This window comes from Blennius ocellaris (assembly GCF_963422515.1).
Source record: "Blennius ocellaris genome assembly, chromosome: 1".
Classification (NCBI taxonomy): Eukaryota; Metazoa; Chordata; class Actinopteri; order Blenniiformes; family Blenniidae; genus Blennius; species Blennius ocellaris.
Window position 1 is genome coordinate 29,923,222 of NC_137650.1, and position 19,644 is coordinate 29,942,865.

The 19,644-nt window shown below is 41.1% G+C and overlaps 2 protein-coding genes across 2 annotated transcripts in view; one reads left to right on the top strand and one right to left on the bottom strand.

The window, feature by feature from the left end:
• The window catches only part of cdkl5 (cyclin dependent kinase like 5), a gene marked incomplete at its 3' end in the record, with an annotated part of 39,273 nt that extends 31,579 nt beyond the window's left edge, over positions 1 to 7,694 (top strand). The window contains exons 13-20 of the mRNA XM_080499662.1: positions 124 to 464; positions 1,641 to 1,742; positions 2,110 to 2,215; positions 3,307 to 3,442; positions 4,004 to 4,109; positions 5,022 to 5,183; positions 6,763 to 7,029; positions 7,287 to 7,694. Of these exons, the coding sequence (XP_080355788.1) occupies positions 124 to 464; positions 1,641 to 1,742; positions 2,110 to 2,215; positions 3,307 to 3,442; positions 4,004 to 4,109; positions 5,022 to 5,183; positions 6,763 to 7,029; positions 7,287 to 7,694 (1,628 nt within the window). The remainder of the gene's footprint in view (positions 1 to 123; positions 465 to 1,640; positions 1,743 to 2,109; positions 2,216 to 3,306; positions 3,443 to 4,003; positions 4,110 to 5,021; positions 5,184 to 6,762; positions 7,030 to 7,286) is intronic.
• Positions 7,695 to 12,200: 4,506 nt separating this feature from the next.
• Positions 12,201 to 16,415, bottom strand: rs1a (retinoschisin 1a; the record flags this gene model as incomplete). Its single annotated transcript, XM_080496405.1, has 6 exons — positions 16,288 to 16,415; positions 15,977 to 16,002; positions 15,587 to 15,707; positions 13,394 to 13,535; positions 13,108 to 13,303; positions 12,201 to 12,353 (listed from the first exon to the last, which is right to left on the bottom strand). Exons 1-6 carry the CDS (start codon positions 16,340 to 16,342, stop codon positions 12,201 to 12,203), a joined length of 693 nt encoding a protein of 230 aa, XP_080352531.1. The 5' UTR covers positions 16,343 to 16,415.
• Between the last annotated feature and the right edge of the window lie 3,229 nt (positions 16,416 to 19,644).

Genomic DNA, 19,644 nt, shown 5'->3' on the forward strand with positions numbered 1-19,644 from the left:
TGATGATGTGGTGTAAAATGTTGATAGTCGACATCTTGAAAACGGTGCGATTAAAACGAGGGGTTGAAATAATGAATCGAAATACAACATTCTATCGAGTCTGATCTCTCCACTTTCTTCCAGAAGATGCTGGCGCTCCAGAGCTTTTAGACCCCGGAGGAGCGGGGATGCCCTCCACCCACACTCTGCCTTCTCCACACGAGTCCTATCATTACGGCCTGGGCTACACCTCCCCCTTCTCCTCTCAGCAACGGCCCCAGCGCCACTCCATGTACGTGAGGAGGGAACGCCACCGGCCGCACGGGGTCGAGACCGCGATGGCTGGCCTGCCCGCCCCGGGACAGGCCATTCCCACGCGAGCCAGCAGCCTGCAGCTTCTCTCCCCCCAGCTGCAGCACCGGACCACCCTGGCCGGACACTCCGTGAGCTCGTCCAGAGAGGACTGCACCGACGACATGACGAGGGTTAGTGGCGGCTGACGTGGCGAGCGTAACCAGAAACCTTCATCCTAAAATACTCACGGTGACAAAAGGGGTTCATGCTCATTCGTGACTTCATTCGCTGGAGTTATCGAGCAGCCGTTATGGATTTACATTTTGGTACGTTTAAAAGAGTAGTTGTGCAGTTGTTAAAAAAAAAAAAAAAAAAAAATGTAACGAACAGTTTAATTCTAAGTTTACTTTAAGTAATTGACAAAAAATGTCAAATTTCAATGCCATATTCACAAAAATATCAGAACATGACTTTCCTGTTTGGAAAAAGTAAATGCACTCTTGGCATCAGATGCTAGTGATGCTTCCTTTAGCAGAAATAGCCTTCTTGTAGGCGTTCTGCAGTTGTCCACCAGTTTCTGTACGAATTTCAATGTCCTAGTCACTCTTTGTATGTGAATTATTTCAATTACAGGATCTCTGAGAATTAATTGCATGTGCTGCAGATTTAGATCCGTTTGTAACTTTCAAGACAAGTAACACATATTCTTCAAGCCCTGTCTGCAAAAATCATCCGTATAATAAAAGATGTCTGCAACTTAAAGATAAAGCACAGGGACTATAAGCTCCAACACGTTATTGTTGCGCTGGAATAGAAAGGACTCGAGGTGCGGACGGACGGGCAAACAAAAGGCACGTATTAATAATTAAGTGAAATTTCAGAAAACAAAAGGGCTTCTTATTGGGAGGGAACCAAACCAATGTCATATATCGAGCATGAACAGGGTAAACAGCTGGGGACACAGGCCATGAGCAGAGAAAATGATCAACAAACAAACAGAGGATTCACAATACTGTGCATGTAAACACACAGTGTCGAGACAATGAGATGCGGCTGACAACAGTCGTGGGATAAAAACAGGGCAATGTAAAAAAAAAAAAAGAAAAAATAATAGCAGGACCCTACTAAACAAGATGAAGCAAATGATTACTTGTTCTTAAAATTAATCTGATATTTTGATTGGTTATGAACTGCGTGGCAGAAGTCGTATCGTGTGTGTGTTTGTGTGCACGCGTGCGTCTATAGGTGGAGGTTCCACAGGCTGACGTGTGCTTTCAAGGACTGTCGGTGTCTCACATTGTCATTGCCACTGCTTCATGCTGCTTCTCCAGTCTGCTTTGACCTGCATCTGTCCGTCTTCCCAACAGAGTGAGCAGCCCCCTAAAGACATGAGCCATCCTTGTGCACCCATCAAAGACTCTACGAGGGACAACACTGCTGCTTTTCATACACAGCGCTCTAAAAACGAGGTCCGACCCCCCGACTCCTCCCTCACCACTTCACTGACAGCAGGCAGTAGCTTTTGTAGCTGCTGGTTTCCATAGCTTTTTTTTTCCTGTTCCCACACCAGTCAACAGCTTCACTGCACGTTGTCGCTGGTATCAATGTAACCCCCCCCCCCCCGTCCCCCCCACCTCGCTGAAAAGCTCTAAGACTGTCCTGAGTGTCTTGTGATGTGAGGCAGTAAAGAATGTGACAGCTAACGATAAGCCATGAAGCGAGATTGAATAATTATCGACCGGGAATATGAACAATGCTGAGACATTTTGTATCATCTGGGATCTTTGTGTGTTCGTGTGTCTGCACGATGCATGTTTTGTTTTTCGATTTTTTTAGGTCGGGATGTATCACGACCCTCATGGTGACGACGGAGGCTCTTCTAAAGAGAACCGGATGATCTTTACAGAGTCCATGCCTCGGAGAGTCGGCAGTTTCTATAGAGGTATGGGGGGAAAAAAAGAAAAAAAAACATTGGCAGCGATGATCATTGGGTGTTTACCATCATCTCCTTTGTTACACTATATTGATCACTGCAGGGAGTATGGGGTTGTTTGATTATCATTTATTATTTAGAAATGACCAGCTGTTCTTAAAATAACAGTGAAATATTCAATAAAAATGAATATGGGCATAATAGAGCACAATAAATTCAATATTCCTGTTTTTGTTGTAAAATGCAAAACCCAGAAAGATGACTGCACCATAAGAAATGATTACATTTTAAGTTAAGCGTGTCAAACAGAGTGCAACGGGGCTATGATCACATTTTATAGTTGATGCATGAGGAAAAATAGGATTTACTGTGCATTTAATGATTATTTCAGTTGTGATATTAGAAATATCAAATGGTCACTGGTAAATTTATGATGAAACAACACCGTACCTCTTTCAGGATACTTTCTAATTGTTTGTTTCTTTGCCAAAATGTTTCACATCATTCAAAAACAATATTAATTGAAAGCTTTAGGAAATAAATATTGATTTGCCTTTACATTGAATTATTGAAAGTTAGCTTAAAAGATTAAATTACATATGAAGTTGCCAGTTTTTTTTAATTTAGTTTGATTTAATATATTGAAAATATAAACATTAACATTAAATAAGATAATAATACAGATTAAATGAACTTTCCATTAGTTCTATATGATTGATGTTACGAGAGGTTTAATTTAAGTAAAAATAAAGAAAAGTCTGAATAGAAAATCTGAAAAAGAAAAGAAAAGAAAAGAAATAACCTCCTTAAAGAGTTTTATTTAGCTTTGACTGTGGAACCAGTAAGAGGTGACCAAAGGCAACTGTACAAAGCCAATACTTGTTAACATTTGCCTTTCATTAATAAGCCAATGGTTGTATTTCCTTAAGGATGCCTGGTTATGTGAGTCTTAAGAAATGTGACTGAAATAACATTGAAAATACAACAGACTTTACAGATTAAACATATCAAAGGCATCAACATGCTGCTCAGTAAAATCATTGCATAAATACACTTGCAGTTATTTATTTATTTAATTTTTTTCCTCCTTGTGTCTTCAGTCCCGTCTCCCAGACCGGACAACTCCTCTTCTTTCCACGACGGCGTTGGGCAGGGTCGAGTGCCGGTCGTACCGGTCGTACCTGGAGACCCCGTCGCCATGGCGAATCACTCCAAACGCCAAACTGCTTTTGACTGGTGAGGATGCGTGAGTTGACCTGGCATGCATCAAGCGTGACAGGTTTATGGAGACGTCATAATCCTTGATGCAAAAAAAACAAAAAACAAAAAAACAACCATGCATAACTTCCACCATCCGCTACGACGACTTCAAGGGGCTTCCCTCCACCTATAAATGTATTTCCATTCTCTTGCGTGTTCTAATCATGCAGCTGTAAGTCGCGAAGCATTTTCCGCTCTAATTATGAAATTTATCCTGCATGTCATCGTCTCCGACATGTTTTCATCACTGTCACACGAAGGGCTGTCATTAACACTCATTAGGAGAAATAAGATTTGTCAAGATGTCTCTCCAGCGCTGTAACGATGTATATGAATGAAAATGTCTTCGTTGTAAAACCAGTTTCTTCATTATGATGTAAAATTAGTCGCATTGAACCAAGGATAAAGTGTTCTTCGTCCTCCACAACTGAACTGTCAAAATCCTAACCCCGTAGAGTTTTACAGTTCATATTCTACTCTCTTAAAGCTGAAAAAGAAGTAATTTTTTAAGCTGATTTTCAAACTATTCTGTTGCAGGACGGCTGCAGAAGCAATGGTCATGAATCCTCCGGAGCCCACCAAAGAGAAGGAAAAACAAGGCTTCTTCAGAGCCATTAAAAAGAAAAAGAAGAAGACTCAAATAGTAAGATCTGGGAGGTTTTCATATTTAATTTCGCTGTTTCACTCTGGTTTCATGTGCCGTCTCTTCTGTATTATGTAACAGTTTTTTTGCGCCTCAGAAGATGCCGGTTTTAAGTGTTTTTCTGAACACATTGTCACACAGCATTTTCTTTGTTATCAATGTATTTTGTGTTCGTGACTCTGAAATGGATTATGTGTCCCTCACGTGGGATGAATAAACCACAGATTTACTACATCTTGTGGATTTTTGCAAGTTTAACACTCATTGATCAATGATTTGAAGTGAAACTGTGAGCCGTACCTAACAGACACCAGAAATATTTCCAGTTTTAGTGTAACGATGACAGTATATATTCTTACCACACGCCCCCCCCCTTCAAATATCATGATGTAGTTATAAAAAAAACAAAACATAAAACACTTATGATGGAAATATGGCACTTCATGTTAGTTTTGTTGTTAAAAACAATACATTTGTCAAATCTGCACATAATAAATAGGTAAATTGTGTTTTTGTCGGAAACAGAGACTTTCTTCCATGTTCCATGCAGATGAGAAGTCGCAAGGTTAAATTTACTTCTTCCAAAGGGATTTTAGCTCAGAGTGAATATAAATGAAAACATTACTGGTTCAAGCCTGTCCGATCATCCCACTGGCTTGTTGTGAAAACAGGACGTGTTATAATGAAACGTAATTTAATTTGCGTGTTTTTCTCTGTTTACTAATTAAACTTAACAATGAAGTATTCATGCTATTATCAATTGTTTTGTTTTTTTTGTTGTTTTTTTGGAATGTGTGTCGAGTGAAGTGCTATTTCTCGAGGATCAGCTGCTGGAGTCGTTTGTTCGTAGAGATTTATGTTTGAGAGTTGTGGCTGTTCTCCCCCCCCCCCCCCCCCCCCCCCCCCCCACAGACGGACATGGAGGACGGGAGGAACCCCAGCATCAAGAAAAGCCTTTTCCCCCTCTTTAGCTCTAAGAATAGCTTAAAGCACAACTCAGCTGTCAAAGTCCTACCTGTAGTCGCCTCGCCTATGGTACAACACCAGCCTACCGCGCCCTACCCTGCCTCACCAGTAATCTAACCCCGACACTACGGCTGCATGTTACCTCACACTGCACTCAGCCGAAAAACAGCCGGTCTGAAATCCTCCCAACGAACACCCATTTGATTCGGCCCGAATTTAACAAGTTGAGGGGATTTCAAACGTGTTTTGAGTCCGACGGTTGCACGCTGTTTGTTTCGTCTTGCCACAATGTTTGTCGACGCAGTCGCCTCGCTCTCACGCCGCAGTGTGAGACACTGCTTTCATGCTGCAGTGTGCGATGTTTGAAAGGACAACACTTTCACATCGCTACCATGCATATTTTAGCGCACACACACACACACAACACACACACACACACACACACACACACACACACACACACACACACACACACACACACACACACACACACACACACACACTTCTCTCCCTTCTTGAAACCTTTTTTTTTTTTTTTTACATAGTAGTTCACAAAAATGCTTTATAGGAGACATTAAAACATTTCTCCAAGAGGAATATGAATTAAAAAAAATAAATTATAAATCATGAAAACTGAACTTTTTTGTCTTTTCTTCAGTCTTAATGTAAACAATTAAATGTCATTTATATACAATGAAATCTGCAGAATTGTGTGAAATCGACCAAAATCAGACGTATATGATTATTCTTTAAATATTCTCCAAATGGGATATTTCTATCTATTCATTCCAGGAAAATATTTGCAAGCCTGATACAAAGTAAATATATAAGTACAAGTGTTACTTTATGATGTGTTATTTGCACAAAATGACCCAAAACTCGTGTCCTGGAAACATTGGACAGATTTTTTCAATTAAAAAAAACCTAAATCAATCAGATACATTTCTTAATTTCAAAGGAGACGAAATGCAGATGTTACTAATTATAGTCACTCGCCTAATAAAGGGTTAACTGTGCAGCATCCAGGGAGCAGGCGAGGGTTAAGGATCGAGTTCAGGGACCCACATTCTGACCTGAAACCAGTTAACTTCTGGTCACAGGCTCAGTTTTCTAAAAAAAAACAAAAAAAAACTAGGTCATCACTGTCTCTTTATGAGAGTATATGTTCTCCTAAGAAATACTTTCTCCTCGAAGTATAGCGTGGATATTAACAGTGATGGAACAATGGATACTTTTCAATATTTCTGAATGACTTATATTATATATATATATATATATATATATATATATATATATATATATATATGGTTTTCCTGGTGCTAATTACAAATGGATAATTCAGCATGTTTGCAAAGCTTGTAAATAAACACAGAATGATTATCAAAATGATTTATATATATGCTGGGTTTTTTGTTTTTTTTTACACATGGCACGTTTTAAAAACATACTCAGACACAAAACCTGTGCTTGTGTCTCTTTCGATGTTTGAACTCATTACTAATCACCATCGTCACCTACTTGTGTTTGTGTCTGTTGCTGCCAGAGGGGCTGCATGAAGAAACTTGCCCAGATTAGATATGTGATTTTAAGGATTTCACTTTGATTTCTGTGAACTGATAATATCCCTGAATTATTTTTATGTATATATATATAGAGAGATTTTTTTTTTTTTCTTTTAAACTTTTAGGTCCCGGGGAACGGACAAGAGCACCTGTCCCTTCAGAGGAGCTCCAAATCGTCCTCTCACCACAGCAGCCGGCGGAAAAACCGCGAGAGATCCCGCGACAGAGACCGGGACCGTGAACAGAGCCGGGACAGGGACCGAGACAGGGAGAGAGAGAGAGAACGGGAGCGAGAAAGAGAGAGGGAAAGGGAGAGGGAGAGGGAGAGAGGGAGGGAGAGAGAGAGGGTCAGTGACTGGCCTCCAGACAAACCGGTGGACTCGCACTCGCAGGTATGTCACAAGTTCCTGTACGTCATGAGCATTCGTGTATTTTCTTTTTAATTTTCTTCTCCCCCAAACAATCAGACCAACTGATGGGAGGACAAGCGGGTTTATGCTATTGAACCAAATGTGTTTGTAAGTTATTTGTGTATCTGAAGCCTTTTGATACCGGATCATGTGTCACCTGTGTTTCTCTCTCTCTCTCTCTCTCTCTCTCTCTCTCTCTCTCTCTCTCTCTCTCTCTCTCTCTCTCTCTCCCCTCCCAGAGCCAACCGCTCAAATCACTCCGTAGGCTTCTTCACCTCTCCCCTTCTTCAAACCAAGGACAGCCTCCCCCTCCTCCTCCTCCTCAAGACCTGCGCTTCCAAGCCCCCCTACCCAACCCGCCCCCGCCCTCCTCCAAAGCAGGCTACTCCGAGGGTCGGGGTCACGGCGAGAGCCGGGGCCACACTGGAGTGAGCAGCTCCGGCCAGTCCAAGAGCCGCAAGCCCAGCTACCCCCTGCCCGGACAGATCGAGTCCAGCTGGCACGTGTCGGCTTTACAGCGGGCGGAAGGGGCTCAGTTCACCGCTGAGCAGCTGGGCATCAAACCGGGGCAGAACGGACCCACCTTTACCCGAGCCTCCCGCACCAGGATGCCAAACCTCAACGACTTGAAGGAGACCGCCCTGTAACACCCTGGAACCACGCCGCCTCCACTATGGCCACGTGCTGGGAGCGTCTGCCCGACGCAGACATCGTGGTACCGGAGTGAAAGTTTACATGAGAGCCTATTTCACTGGATCACGTCCTCATTCAGAAATGTAGTTATCCTATCTCTGAAACCTGCGAAGACTCAACGTTGAAAGGCCAAACACTGGTAACAGTGTCCTGTAGGGCGACAAAGACATGGAAGGGCCCGATCCCCTCTTGGGATGTCGGTGCTGAAGCGGTTGTACGTTCTTTTTCTCTCTCTACTAACAAGGTTACATCAGAATATGCTGATCTTTCCTGTCTAGGAGACACTGCCCATGAGGCCTCTTTGCTGCCATCTTCTGCTCACAGGACGCTACTGCAACAAATCAGACTGCTGCTGGCGACACCAGCGGCCAATAAACTGAAATGTTTTTCAAGCTCTGATATTTGATAGGAACTAAAAAAGGAAAAAAAAAAAAGATTTATATCAATATTATTTATTAAATATTTATTTGTTTTAAATTCAAGGATATAAGCTATAAATGACACAGTATGTAGGCTATATGGGAATATTATAAAGGTAATATAGAATTAAATGTGTAATTGCAAGAGCTTTAGTTTCGACACAAAGACATGCATAGATATTTATGTGTTGATAATACAATATGTCACAAGGAATATTTAATAATAGTGAATGTCCTTTTTTTGTTCGATTTGATATGTTATTAATGGATATTCATGTTATATTGTTATTTTTACCCCCCCCCCCCTCCTTTTTTTTTGTCTGTTTCATCAAAGTGTAAAAAGAAAAGACTGACTCTAATATTACATCTAGTACAAATCTGCCCACCACCCTCACGACATCAGTGTTGAAGCTTTGCGGCAAACTATTTGTCGACAGGGTTTTGGTAGCAGAACAGCCAGAGTGAGACTGTTAGGCTCTGTGCAATACTGTCAGTTATCGTCCCTTCAATTTGTGTCCTGCTCCTGGGGGCCACTATCTTAGAATCAGCCCCATTGTTCTCAGTCTCTCAGTTCGTTTACCAGCGACAACAGCTTTCTAGCTTCGTGCTGCCATGTTGGTTTTGTCTACAGCCTTAACAGTGACGGGCAGCTCTGCCCCGGTGAGGATCAACTTACATGAAACGAAACATTTTGTTGTGTTTTCAGGTGGCAGGAGAGCTCTCTGCAAAAACGCATACCTCACCTCCAACCTTTAAGGTCTGAAAGGATAAGTCTAGTTGCACACGTGTTTTTATTGTCAATAGTCCTCAAGTATACTCTGTCAGCCATAAATCTCCATAATTACCCAAAGTCAACATCGGTGACTTAATCTCTGACGCCAGGGTGTCTCCTGTTTCAGCTGCAATCAGCTCCTCACAGCTCTAAGATGTTTGACAAATGGCTATAGAGGATGGAAGGAAAGATTGAAAGATAATAGTATATCAGAGCCTGATGTTTATTTGATTAAAGCGGTCCATCTTCTGTACGTTTTATCCAACTTAGGGTCACTAGGCCATCACAAGTCAAACAGCTACGCACTCTCATTCACATCTGCATCGAATTTAGAGCCACCAACTAAGCTCTACGTTTTTGGACTGTGGGAGGAAATTTTGAGTACCTGGAGGAAAACCCACAAATGCACAGGGAAGCAATTAGGCTGTTTAAAAAGAAAATTAGTTTTTCGTAGAAGTGACAGACATTTGGAACATAACAAAGAGCACAAATTAATGACTCGCTGTTTCACCAGTGGTCCTTAAGATGAGGAATTCTATTGTTTTTATGTAAAACCTTGAGCTGGATTAGTCACTCTGGCTTTGTAGTGTGTGCAAGACGACGTAACTATCAGAAACCCAAGTTAAACGATTAATGGATTTTACTTATATAGCACTTTACACTGTCAATCACATTCACCCATTCACACACACACACACACACACACCAATGGAGGCGGCCACCAAGCAAGGTGCTCAATCCATCCGTTGGGAGAGATTTGGGGGTTCAGTGTCTTGCTCAAGGACACACATCTTGTCTGGTGAGGAGATGGGGAATCAAACCTGCAACCTTCCGATTGAGAGATGACCACTCTTATCAGAAGAGCCACAGCTGCACTAAATGTGTAGATGTGCTCGATTACATTTTGGGTATTTGTAGGACTTTACTGACAATATGAATTATGTGGGACTAAAAAACAAAACAGCAGACTTATCCTCTAATACATGTGTTTACATTTTCTGTGTGCCGAGCTTGTGTTTTTGTAAATGCCTTTTGTAAAGCGGAATTTGATTTCTTTGTTTGCTTCCTTTTTAACATCAACAGTCATGATCAGGGATGATTTTACTTAACTTGATTTTTTTTTCTTTTTTCGACAAAGCATTTACTTGTTGTCTTCTGACTCGTGGTTGATTAAAAAAAGAAAATAACAAAGAAAAAAATTGAACAAAATACTATCTGTGGCCTAGGCAAATAAGTATACAGCATAGTTTTTTCTTCCAGTCTCACCTTTCTCCTTCAATCCTTCGAAACAAAAACAACAGTAAAGAATAATTGCTCATTTAAATCAGTTGAAAAAGATTAAAACAGACACAGAAAAAAAAAATTGACTACACAGCTGATTTATAGCAATAACATACACAAAGAGACTTCGAGTTACATTATAATACAAATATAGCACAGAAAGAGATTTGAAGCAGCAGGTTGTGATTAAAGCAAGACGAGTGTCCACGTAGAATATTCAGACTTCATCCTGCAATATATATTTTTCAGTCTGTCCGTGAGCGTGACCCCCTCGGCGTGTAAAGCTGCCCAGTGTTGTGTATTCCTGGAAAAACCCTGATTGCTCATGATTGTAAATGACTGCTGATGTGGGTTTGTTGAGCTTATTACTGGGACGGAGAGATGACGAAGCTTGCCTTGCCAGTGACCTAAAGCCTTACATTAGCTCACTGAGCTCAACACTTCAGATGGAATTGGAAGCTTCACCCCCCCACCCCCCACCCCACCCAGAAAGTCACTCACACACCGAGAAGACCAACCTTCTGTTAACAAAATACGATGAATGTGTTTCCTAAAACATTGATTCTTTATGTTTTTTTTCTCTTTTTTTTTTTCTCCTTCTTTTCATGAGGCTGTTACCCACTTCTGACAGGGTGTAAATAGTAATAATAGACTGTATCTATACTGACCGTTCTACTTTAAAAATGATAGGGTCACATAATAAATGCCAACTGTACATTTTTGAATGGCTCATATGTTTATTTTGTGGCACAGACAAACAAGTTCACAGAAAAACAGATGTCGTACACGCGGTGATTTATTCAAGGAAACACTCTGAAGATACAATAAGGTACACATTTTCAGAGTAAACAAAGCTCCGCAATGTATTCCCAGAGCACCATGGGAAATTCAGTCGAAATGTCACTGAACACACACACACACGCACACACAGACAAAAAAAACAAAACAAAGCAGGAATGAACCACAACACCAACCAACATCTGAATATTAGTGAATCCTCCATTCTTTTGGTCTTCGTATACTTTTAACATTCAAAGTGGCACCTATTGATCAAAGTGCCTAAAGTAAGATACTGAAAGAGTGAAAACGGAGGACAAAGTTTGACCTTCTTTCCGAGTTTTTGATTTGATCAGACCTTTCCACTTATATACTTACCAAAAATACTCATTTTATGTTTACTCAGTTTTTGATTTGTATGAAAACAGAAGCTTAACAATGACAAAACAGCCGGTCGTGATGTCTGCTGGGTCTATTTTCAGCCACACGACGACACATTTGACTAATGAGCATCCGGTCTGTTCTTAATCCAGAAATATAATATCAATCCAAAACAGTGGAGGAAAAAAAAAAAATTCAGACTTTGGGAACATCAACAATTCTTTTTTTTGTCACAATTAATGTATTGCTGGTATCTGAGTTATTTACAATAATAAAAATGAATGAAATCACCACACTATAGCTGTGAGGTGAGTCGGGAGGAGAGGCTGGCAAAGAAGTGTAAACTGTAACAATCAAACATCAGCAAAAAGCAAACAGACCGAACACAGAACAACACAAATGTTTTGGGAGAGCTCATTTACCAAACCTGTGGACACAGGCCCCATAGCAACGCTGCCTCTTCCTCTGCAGGCCTGATTATTGCTTTGAATTTATGCCATTTCAATGCAAAAGGAGCAATCCATTGAGAACCCCCACCCCCCCACCCCAAATTAAAGCCCTCGGCGTGAGGGACTGGTTTAATACAGACAACGCAGAATGGAGGGAATAAAAGCTCATTGTACATATCAAACAAACCTATTTTGATGCAGAGTTTTCACTATGTCGCTTTGAAACGGTTTCAGGCTGGAATATTTCAGGGGTCGACTTGTGGTTCATGGGGCCAAATCTGTGGATTTGACCACACGCCACACACGCAGGCAGAGTGTAGGATGGGGCTTTACTGTCGGCGATGCAGCTTTGGGACAAGGCCAATGAGGAGGGGAGAGGTTTCAGGCGCATCTGTTCATGCAGAGCAGCAGCTCCATGCGCAGCGCGATGCGAGTGTGCCACCCCAGAGGAAGGATGCGGATGTATCGCGCTATGATGGGCGGCCGCAGGAGGTTCTGCACCGACGAGGAGCGGTCAGAGTTCCCGTAAAACACCTGAAAAGAAAAGTCAAGGTTTACTGAAGGCAGAAAGGAAATTAACTACAACTCAACCCTTTAACATTCAGTTCAGCTGTTAAATTTTGAGTCTCTTATAATTGAAATGGTGTTTCTCTAACATAAGATGAACCCTATACTACTATCTGACTGAGTTATACTATGTAGAAAAAAAATTTAAGAAGGTATTTTAATATTTTGGTGATTTTAGTAGTAAAGTAAGTAATGATCGTGCTCTGGTTGGAAAAACAAATACAAAACACTGAAATGAGCAGGTGTTGAACAAACAAATGTTACATTTTTTTCAATAAAATTATTCAAAAGGTAAATGAATCCATTTCTATTTTCTTTTTCAATATTAAAGTGACTATGATTTATAAGATAAAATAAAAAATATAATGTAATATATACTTGATGATTTCTATCATCTAGAAGTAGATTGGAGCATGATATAAAAAAAGGTCCTTTAAAATATAGATAGTAAAATTTCAAAAAGTGTTCTGTTGAATATTTTAAACGTATCAGGTTTAATGAATAATGTGATCTACAAAAAATAATACATTAAACAATTAAAAAATTTTCAATACTTAAAAATATTTTGTCCTTTTAAAAATGAAGTGACTAGTACTTCTACAATAATGGAATAAAAACAATTTAAAAAAATGTTAGAGCCACATTAAAAACATTATTTAAATACACCAAATACTAACAAAAGTAGTTTTGTTTTTTTTATTGTTTTCTGAGCTCCACTGACCCTGTTGTTTCCGGTCTGGTCTTTGTAGTAGATCCAGTTCAGGTTCTCGTCTGTGCGGTACTGGACACTGTACTTGGTGACCCACTCCTCAGCGTCACAGCGGCCCTGCGTGAGGATGCCGGACACCACCATCACCTCCCTCAGGTCAATCTGCAGCCACTGAGTGTTGTCCTGGAACTTGGACAACCAGGCGCAACTGGAGCAGAAACGCAGAGCGTCGGTACGGCACATGTTCAGACATAAAGTCTGATAATTTTCAAGTAGATAATAACTGTAATTTTCCTACCCGAAGCCCTGGCTGTTGAGCCGGGCCTTGCTTGGGACCCAGGAGTTGAACCAGCCTGTGTACTGGTCCTGGTTGGAGCAGGTGATCTGGTCTGGATTCACTGATCCGGCCTCAAAGCCGAGAGGCTTGTGGTACGGACAATCTGCAAAAAGCGGGAGCAGAGACGAGGCAGTGAGAAGGAGCCCAATGAAGCTATTTTACTTCAGCTCATGCTCATTTCCTCTTTAAAGACCTTCATGGATTTTAAGGTCAACCCCTGAGATGAAGGAAACGCAAACACGTCTGCTGGAAATCACTGAAACGTGACCAGCAAATGATCATCACGGAGCCTCAATTTTCTATCCTTTCCTCATTTTTTCTCACCCCTGCCGTCTCTCATTCTCACACTCTCCTGCTCCAAAAGCCCCCCCCCCCGGCGCCGTTAGCAGCCCCGGTGTGACCCACATCCCATCCTAAAAGCCTGCAGTTTAATTCTCCACACTGAGAGATCAGTGATGTCCATTAGGCCGGCAGGCGGACAGATGGCTATGTTCTTACTCTCCACAGCTTTAGCTCCGTGTAGCACTCTTGTTTTTGTTGGATTCCCCCCCCCCCTCCATCTCGATTCCATTAAAAACAGATCAGAGAAACTCCTATGGGCTCTTAGCAAATACACTTTAAATATCTGAATGGGATGAGAGATCTGTTGCGTGAGTGACCAGCCCCGTCAACTGTTGATCCACGGAGCTGAAAGTGTGGTAGAAGTAGCCTGCTGTGATTTTGTTTACTACTCACTTGAGCCTCTCTGGCTGAGGCTCACATCCTGTCTAATCCCCTGCATTACAACGCAGGAGCGTCTGTGTGAGTCAAGGCGATAAGTGTTTACATAACACTCATTTCAAAATGCCTCTGTAGGCATCGCTAATGTATCGCCTGCCTGAAACAAAACAAATTCCAAATGGCTGAATTAGTGCAGAAAACCCAGGAGGTGAGATACTGCAAAGACGAGGAGACAGGAAAGTCCTCCGCACTCGTTATTTATCATCACCGGGTCCATGCAGGGTAATTACCGGTTTCTCTGATTGTGCCATCGGCACAGTCTATTACCAGCCCCCGTAATCTCTGCATCGTTTTCTGAGATGATGATTATCTGCAGAATTTCTTTCTCCTCTCCGTTAATGGCTGCCGTGCGATTTCACAGTCGACACGCACCATTTTGTTCTACTTTCTTCTCCTCGTGAAAGCACAAATGATTGAATGATCACCAGCTCTCGATACGGAATTAATTTCCCAACTATGCAGATCTACACCTTAGCATAGTGGAGACTATTAAAACTAGCCCCATGTGGAGCAGAGAGTTTGTCGTCGTTGAAGGTAACAGGCTGATTGAGTGCAATGAGTCTGAGAGTGTCTGTCTCTTACTGAAAATCCTAAAATTAACAAAAAATCAATCCGTTTAAATCATTAACTCAACTGAAATCTCGACTGTAAGTTGACCAATATATTTTGGGGTTCCTCAACATTTTCCAGATGACACGATGAATCATTTCCCTTTAAAGAAAGGAAACTCTACATTTAAATTTTGAGTAATCTGTCACATTTCGGAGCATCTTTCCATGAGGACAGTTTCCCTTCTAAAACAGTAAATCTGATGGATTGTGGAGCCTATGTGGGTGGAGGAGTCGCTGCTGCTTGTCATGGCTCCATCTGCATCGCCTTCTTTGTGGATGTCCAGTGAAGCATGTCCGCCCCGCGGTGTCAAATCTGGAGCGTTATTCATTCATGCATGTACTCCAACATATAGAGATTCCCTTAACACACATTTAGACATTTAGAAATCACCCATCCATCTGCATTTAACATGTTTTATGTCATATATGGGCTGAAATAAAATTTCAAGAAGAATCTGGTACAATATGGGTTGATGTGGTTTCCTAATAACACAAATTAGCAGCTTTGTCAATTAAAAATTTGAATTGACAATGTGAATAACAAAAAAAAACAATTTCCATTTGTGGACTTAAAATGCATTTCTAGCATTTCTATCATTATTGCAGCTCAGCGTGCGCATTATTTTTAAACAAAACTCCATCTTATGTGCCTTTGAGGTGTCATTTTGTGTATTTACAAAGAAAAAAACACAAAATCAGTCAAATAAAAAAAATATTTTCAAACTGATAATGACCGATCGCAACCACAGGACAGAGCTCTTACCTGGTATGCAGCCCTGCACCATAGAAGAGCCGGATCCGATGGAGGTGAACTCAGTGGGAGACTCAACTCCTTCACAATCACATTTGCAAGATTTGCTGGTCCACGATTCAGAGACACCAACCTCGGAAACACACAAACAACATTTCATATCCAAACCGCATCATTACAAACACTTAAATATTTCATATATAAAATATATGAGGCACTGGAATTTTTCCATGGCTTGCAGTTCACATTGAGCAGATTGACTGCGAAAGTCATTGATGCTGCAAGTTCGGCCCCAAAAAATTGCAAATCTACCATCCCCACTAACAACCCCGTCAGCAAAATGAAAAGCAAAAACAAAACAATTAAACAACTTGTGCTGTGAAAAATGTGTCTTCTTCATACCTCTTGAGCATGGATGCTGATGAATACTGCCCAGCCGGATGGAGAGAAAGAAAAAAAGCAATTTGATAAGAAAAGTTAAAAAAAAGGAGAAACAAAATGGAATCTTTGGATGTAATAGTCATTTGTTATGGCTACAAATCTGTGCATCAATCTGTCAGTTCAACCACATTATGACAATGTGAATAAACAACCAAACCATAACACAAAGAATGAGCTATATCATAAACATAAATCTGTGAACCATAGACACCAGGTGTATTGAACAACCCAAAGGCTATGCAGTGAAGAAGATCTGAGCGTGATAGTTGTACCGTCAGCTCCCAGAAGAAGCAGGACCAGCAGCGAACGCTGAGCGCTGAAAGCCATCTTCAACCTGCTCCAGACCAGACCGGACCGAACGCAGACTGAGCAACCAAGCCGGCAGTGGCAGAGAGGCTGGATTACATTAATCCACAGGACGCTAATGGCCTTACCTAATGCCATCCTTATCTGTCAAAGCCCCTCCTACAGCTGTTCACCCACCACCACCACCACCACCATCGAAAAAACACCATCCACGCCACCATGCACACTGGAAACTGCCGGGCAGGAACAAAAATCCTGCAGCAAAAGCAGAAAGCAATCATGGTGGCAAGTGACAGATTTGGGTGTGTGTGTGCTGTGTTCAAGAGAGTGAAGACAAAGAGGCTGCACAGGGGTGATGGCTTATGCTGGGCCCCGTGATCCATATGATTGGGCAGAAGGTCTGAGTTTGGGTGGATCTGTTGGATATCCTTATGTTTTCATGCATTTTCCAGTTGGATTACCGTGTTGCTTTTTATGCGGTACGAGGAAAACAGAGAGTACAAAGACAACATAAGACAGCAGTTGCCACAGTTTCTCTAAAATAATTGGCAGAGACAGTATCAGTGGTTCAAGAGAGTCAAAACACCAAAAATCAAATCGTTGAAGTGAATATAGAAGAAAAGTGCATCTTTACCGTGATTCCTCTGCTTTTCTGTGGGCTCAATCTATATTTGCTCATATGACAGTTTTTCATGACAAATATAAAAAAGAACACGTTATTTATTTATTTATTGAACAGATCCACGTTTGAATCTGTAAAGATAAAACTGAGGTAGTTTTTGGAGCCAAAGTAGAAAGATTAAAAGCTTAGTGCTCACTTTCAGCTGATGAGGCTAAAAAAAAACCTGTAAAAAAGCCAAAATCCTCGCTGTGATCATGACATGTGACGTGAGTCCGATCAGCTATATTTAATCAGTGAAGATATCTTAATATCACCAGAACAGATCCACTCCATATATATATATATAATTGAATTCATATTTTAATTTAATTTAATTTTGGCACATTTAGGCAATGAAACAATTCTCTTTTTTCTGGGCTTTGTCCTTGACTCTATTATCGCATTAGCTTCTATTTTTTTTTCTTTTTTTTCCAATTTATATTAAGAACTTTGAATTAGTTTGTTGCTGATATGTGTTTTACAAATATAGATACAGTGAGTTTAAAATAAAATCAGAAGGGTTTTTTGTTTGTTTGTAAGTTTTTATACATTTGGGAGTTGAATCCTCGTATGAACATAAGCTTGTCCATCTTAAAAGTGTTTACAATATCAACAAGCAGAATCTGACTGTGCTCAGGTGTCACTTGAAATCACGCAGGAGGGTTGGAAGGTCGTGTGGGTGAACCAATCAGGCCTTGTTGATCAAAGCTGTTCCCAATTTGTGTTCCTTCATTAAAACACCTGTTTCCGTCTTCCCACACATGTTTAACGCTCTTGAAAGCAGGAAGGCGCTTACAGTTTTATCAGCTCTCTTTTTAAATTTTTTTTTTTTTACAGGAGTCAAGTAGAAATGAAGGCTCCAGTCCGAGGCAAACGTAGGGCTTCTCCCAAAGCGAAGAGAAGGACTCAAGGCTACGCTAAACACATCTACAAAATTCACAAAGAGGTCAGGAACGCCACGACTTCAAACATGTCCTTGAGTTTAAAAGAATATTTTGACCTGAGATCCATGTGGCTTGTCCAGGTCAGTGTGTGAACATTTTTCTCTCCCATCTTCACTGCAGGTTGGTGCGAAAGTGACGAGGGGTCCAGACCTCCACACCCGGAGGCTCGGTTTTCCAAAACCTCTCCTGCTCAACCTGGTGAGCTTGGAGGCGTCGCGGCTGTCAAAGACCAACAGACTGAAAGTCATCACTGTGCAGGAGGTCGCCGCCGCCGTCACACTCGTGCGGTACAAGATTAACGCAAAAACCGCTGCATGAAGATTTCAACCTGAGCTCAACTGGACTTTTAAAGTTTTATTAATAAATTCATTTTAACCTTTACCTTGTGGCAGATCCAGTCAATTTTCAGATTGTGTGTCAGCTGGTCAATGGAAAAGTGATGATGGACTTTATATGGTGTGTGACGTGTATATGTACCCATGTTGAGGGGAGCTGAGGCCTCGACCAGCTAACGTGGGTAAAGTATCTCTCTGCTCAGGACTGACTGCCAGTCCAGAATTCACCCAAGCATTATCACTCGTGTACCGTCACAGCTTTAGCTGATCGAGAGTTAACAATTCACTTCACAATCTTCTGACTCATGAGAGAAAAACAAACTCCTCGTGGTCACAAGAAAAATCTAAACCGAAGCAAAATGGAGAATTAACATTCATTCACAAAGCTAATTTACTTGTGGGGGATTCTAATTGGGAGGAAAACATCTCGTTTGGATATTTTGTGCTTATTTATAGTTGTCTTTGTATCAAATACTACAAGCAAAGGACTGTATGGTCGGTACCTCAGGTTAACTATGAATTTGAAGGGTTTAATACAGAGAATTACTCCAGGGACATTAATAAAACAGGTTTTAAAAGCCAGAAAGTGGAAGCAAGATTAAAGCTGTGTTGAGGTGAATGCAGAAAAAGGACATCCGATCAGGGAAATGGGGTAAGAGTGTGTGGATACATTTTAAATTAGTTTGGCAACTCCGTTTTTTTTTTTTTTTATTCAATGTAATAAATGCAGGTGGATTAAAATGAAAGACCATACTGATAGTTGATTGATAGATGAGTTGTTTGCAGACTTGCCATAGCTTTTATATGCCAACAAATGTAATTTATTAGCATTTATGCCATTTACCAATATATATTTTCCCTTTCAGACAAAAAATGAGGAAGTTAGCCAAAATTTACCACTTGTGTTTTAAACTGGTCAATTCTGGGACAAATTGAGGACTTTCACGTGGTTTGGAGTGATGGCTGATATTTGGGGATATTTTAGAGCAGGAGGAACCCGAGAGGCTGGAAACAGCTGATTTTAGTCCACCTGACAAAGCCTCTTCCTCCTCCTCCTCCTCCTCTCCGGCTGCAGCAGCGGCTCCTGATTCATCCACAGCCGGTCTGAGGAGAAAAAACAATATTCTACCATTTACTTGTAGTCAGGGCACTGGGTGTCGGGGTTTCCTGTACTTTCGACGTTTAATTTTGTAATTTTTATTTTTTTGGTGCGTCCGTCGAGCTGCGTTTCCATGACGCGCGGATACAAGGAACCATTGAAACTGATCGTTTACCTGAACCGGACGTGTAAAGTGAGTGTTTCGTCGAAATAGTATGCAGTCCTTTAAGGTAAAAGCCAATTCCATTCTAGTTTTAGTTGTTTTTAAGTGCATTCCCTTTATT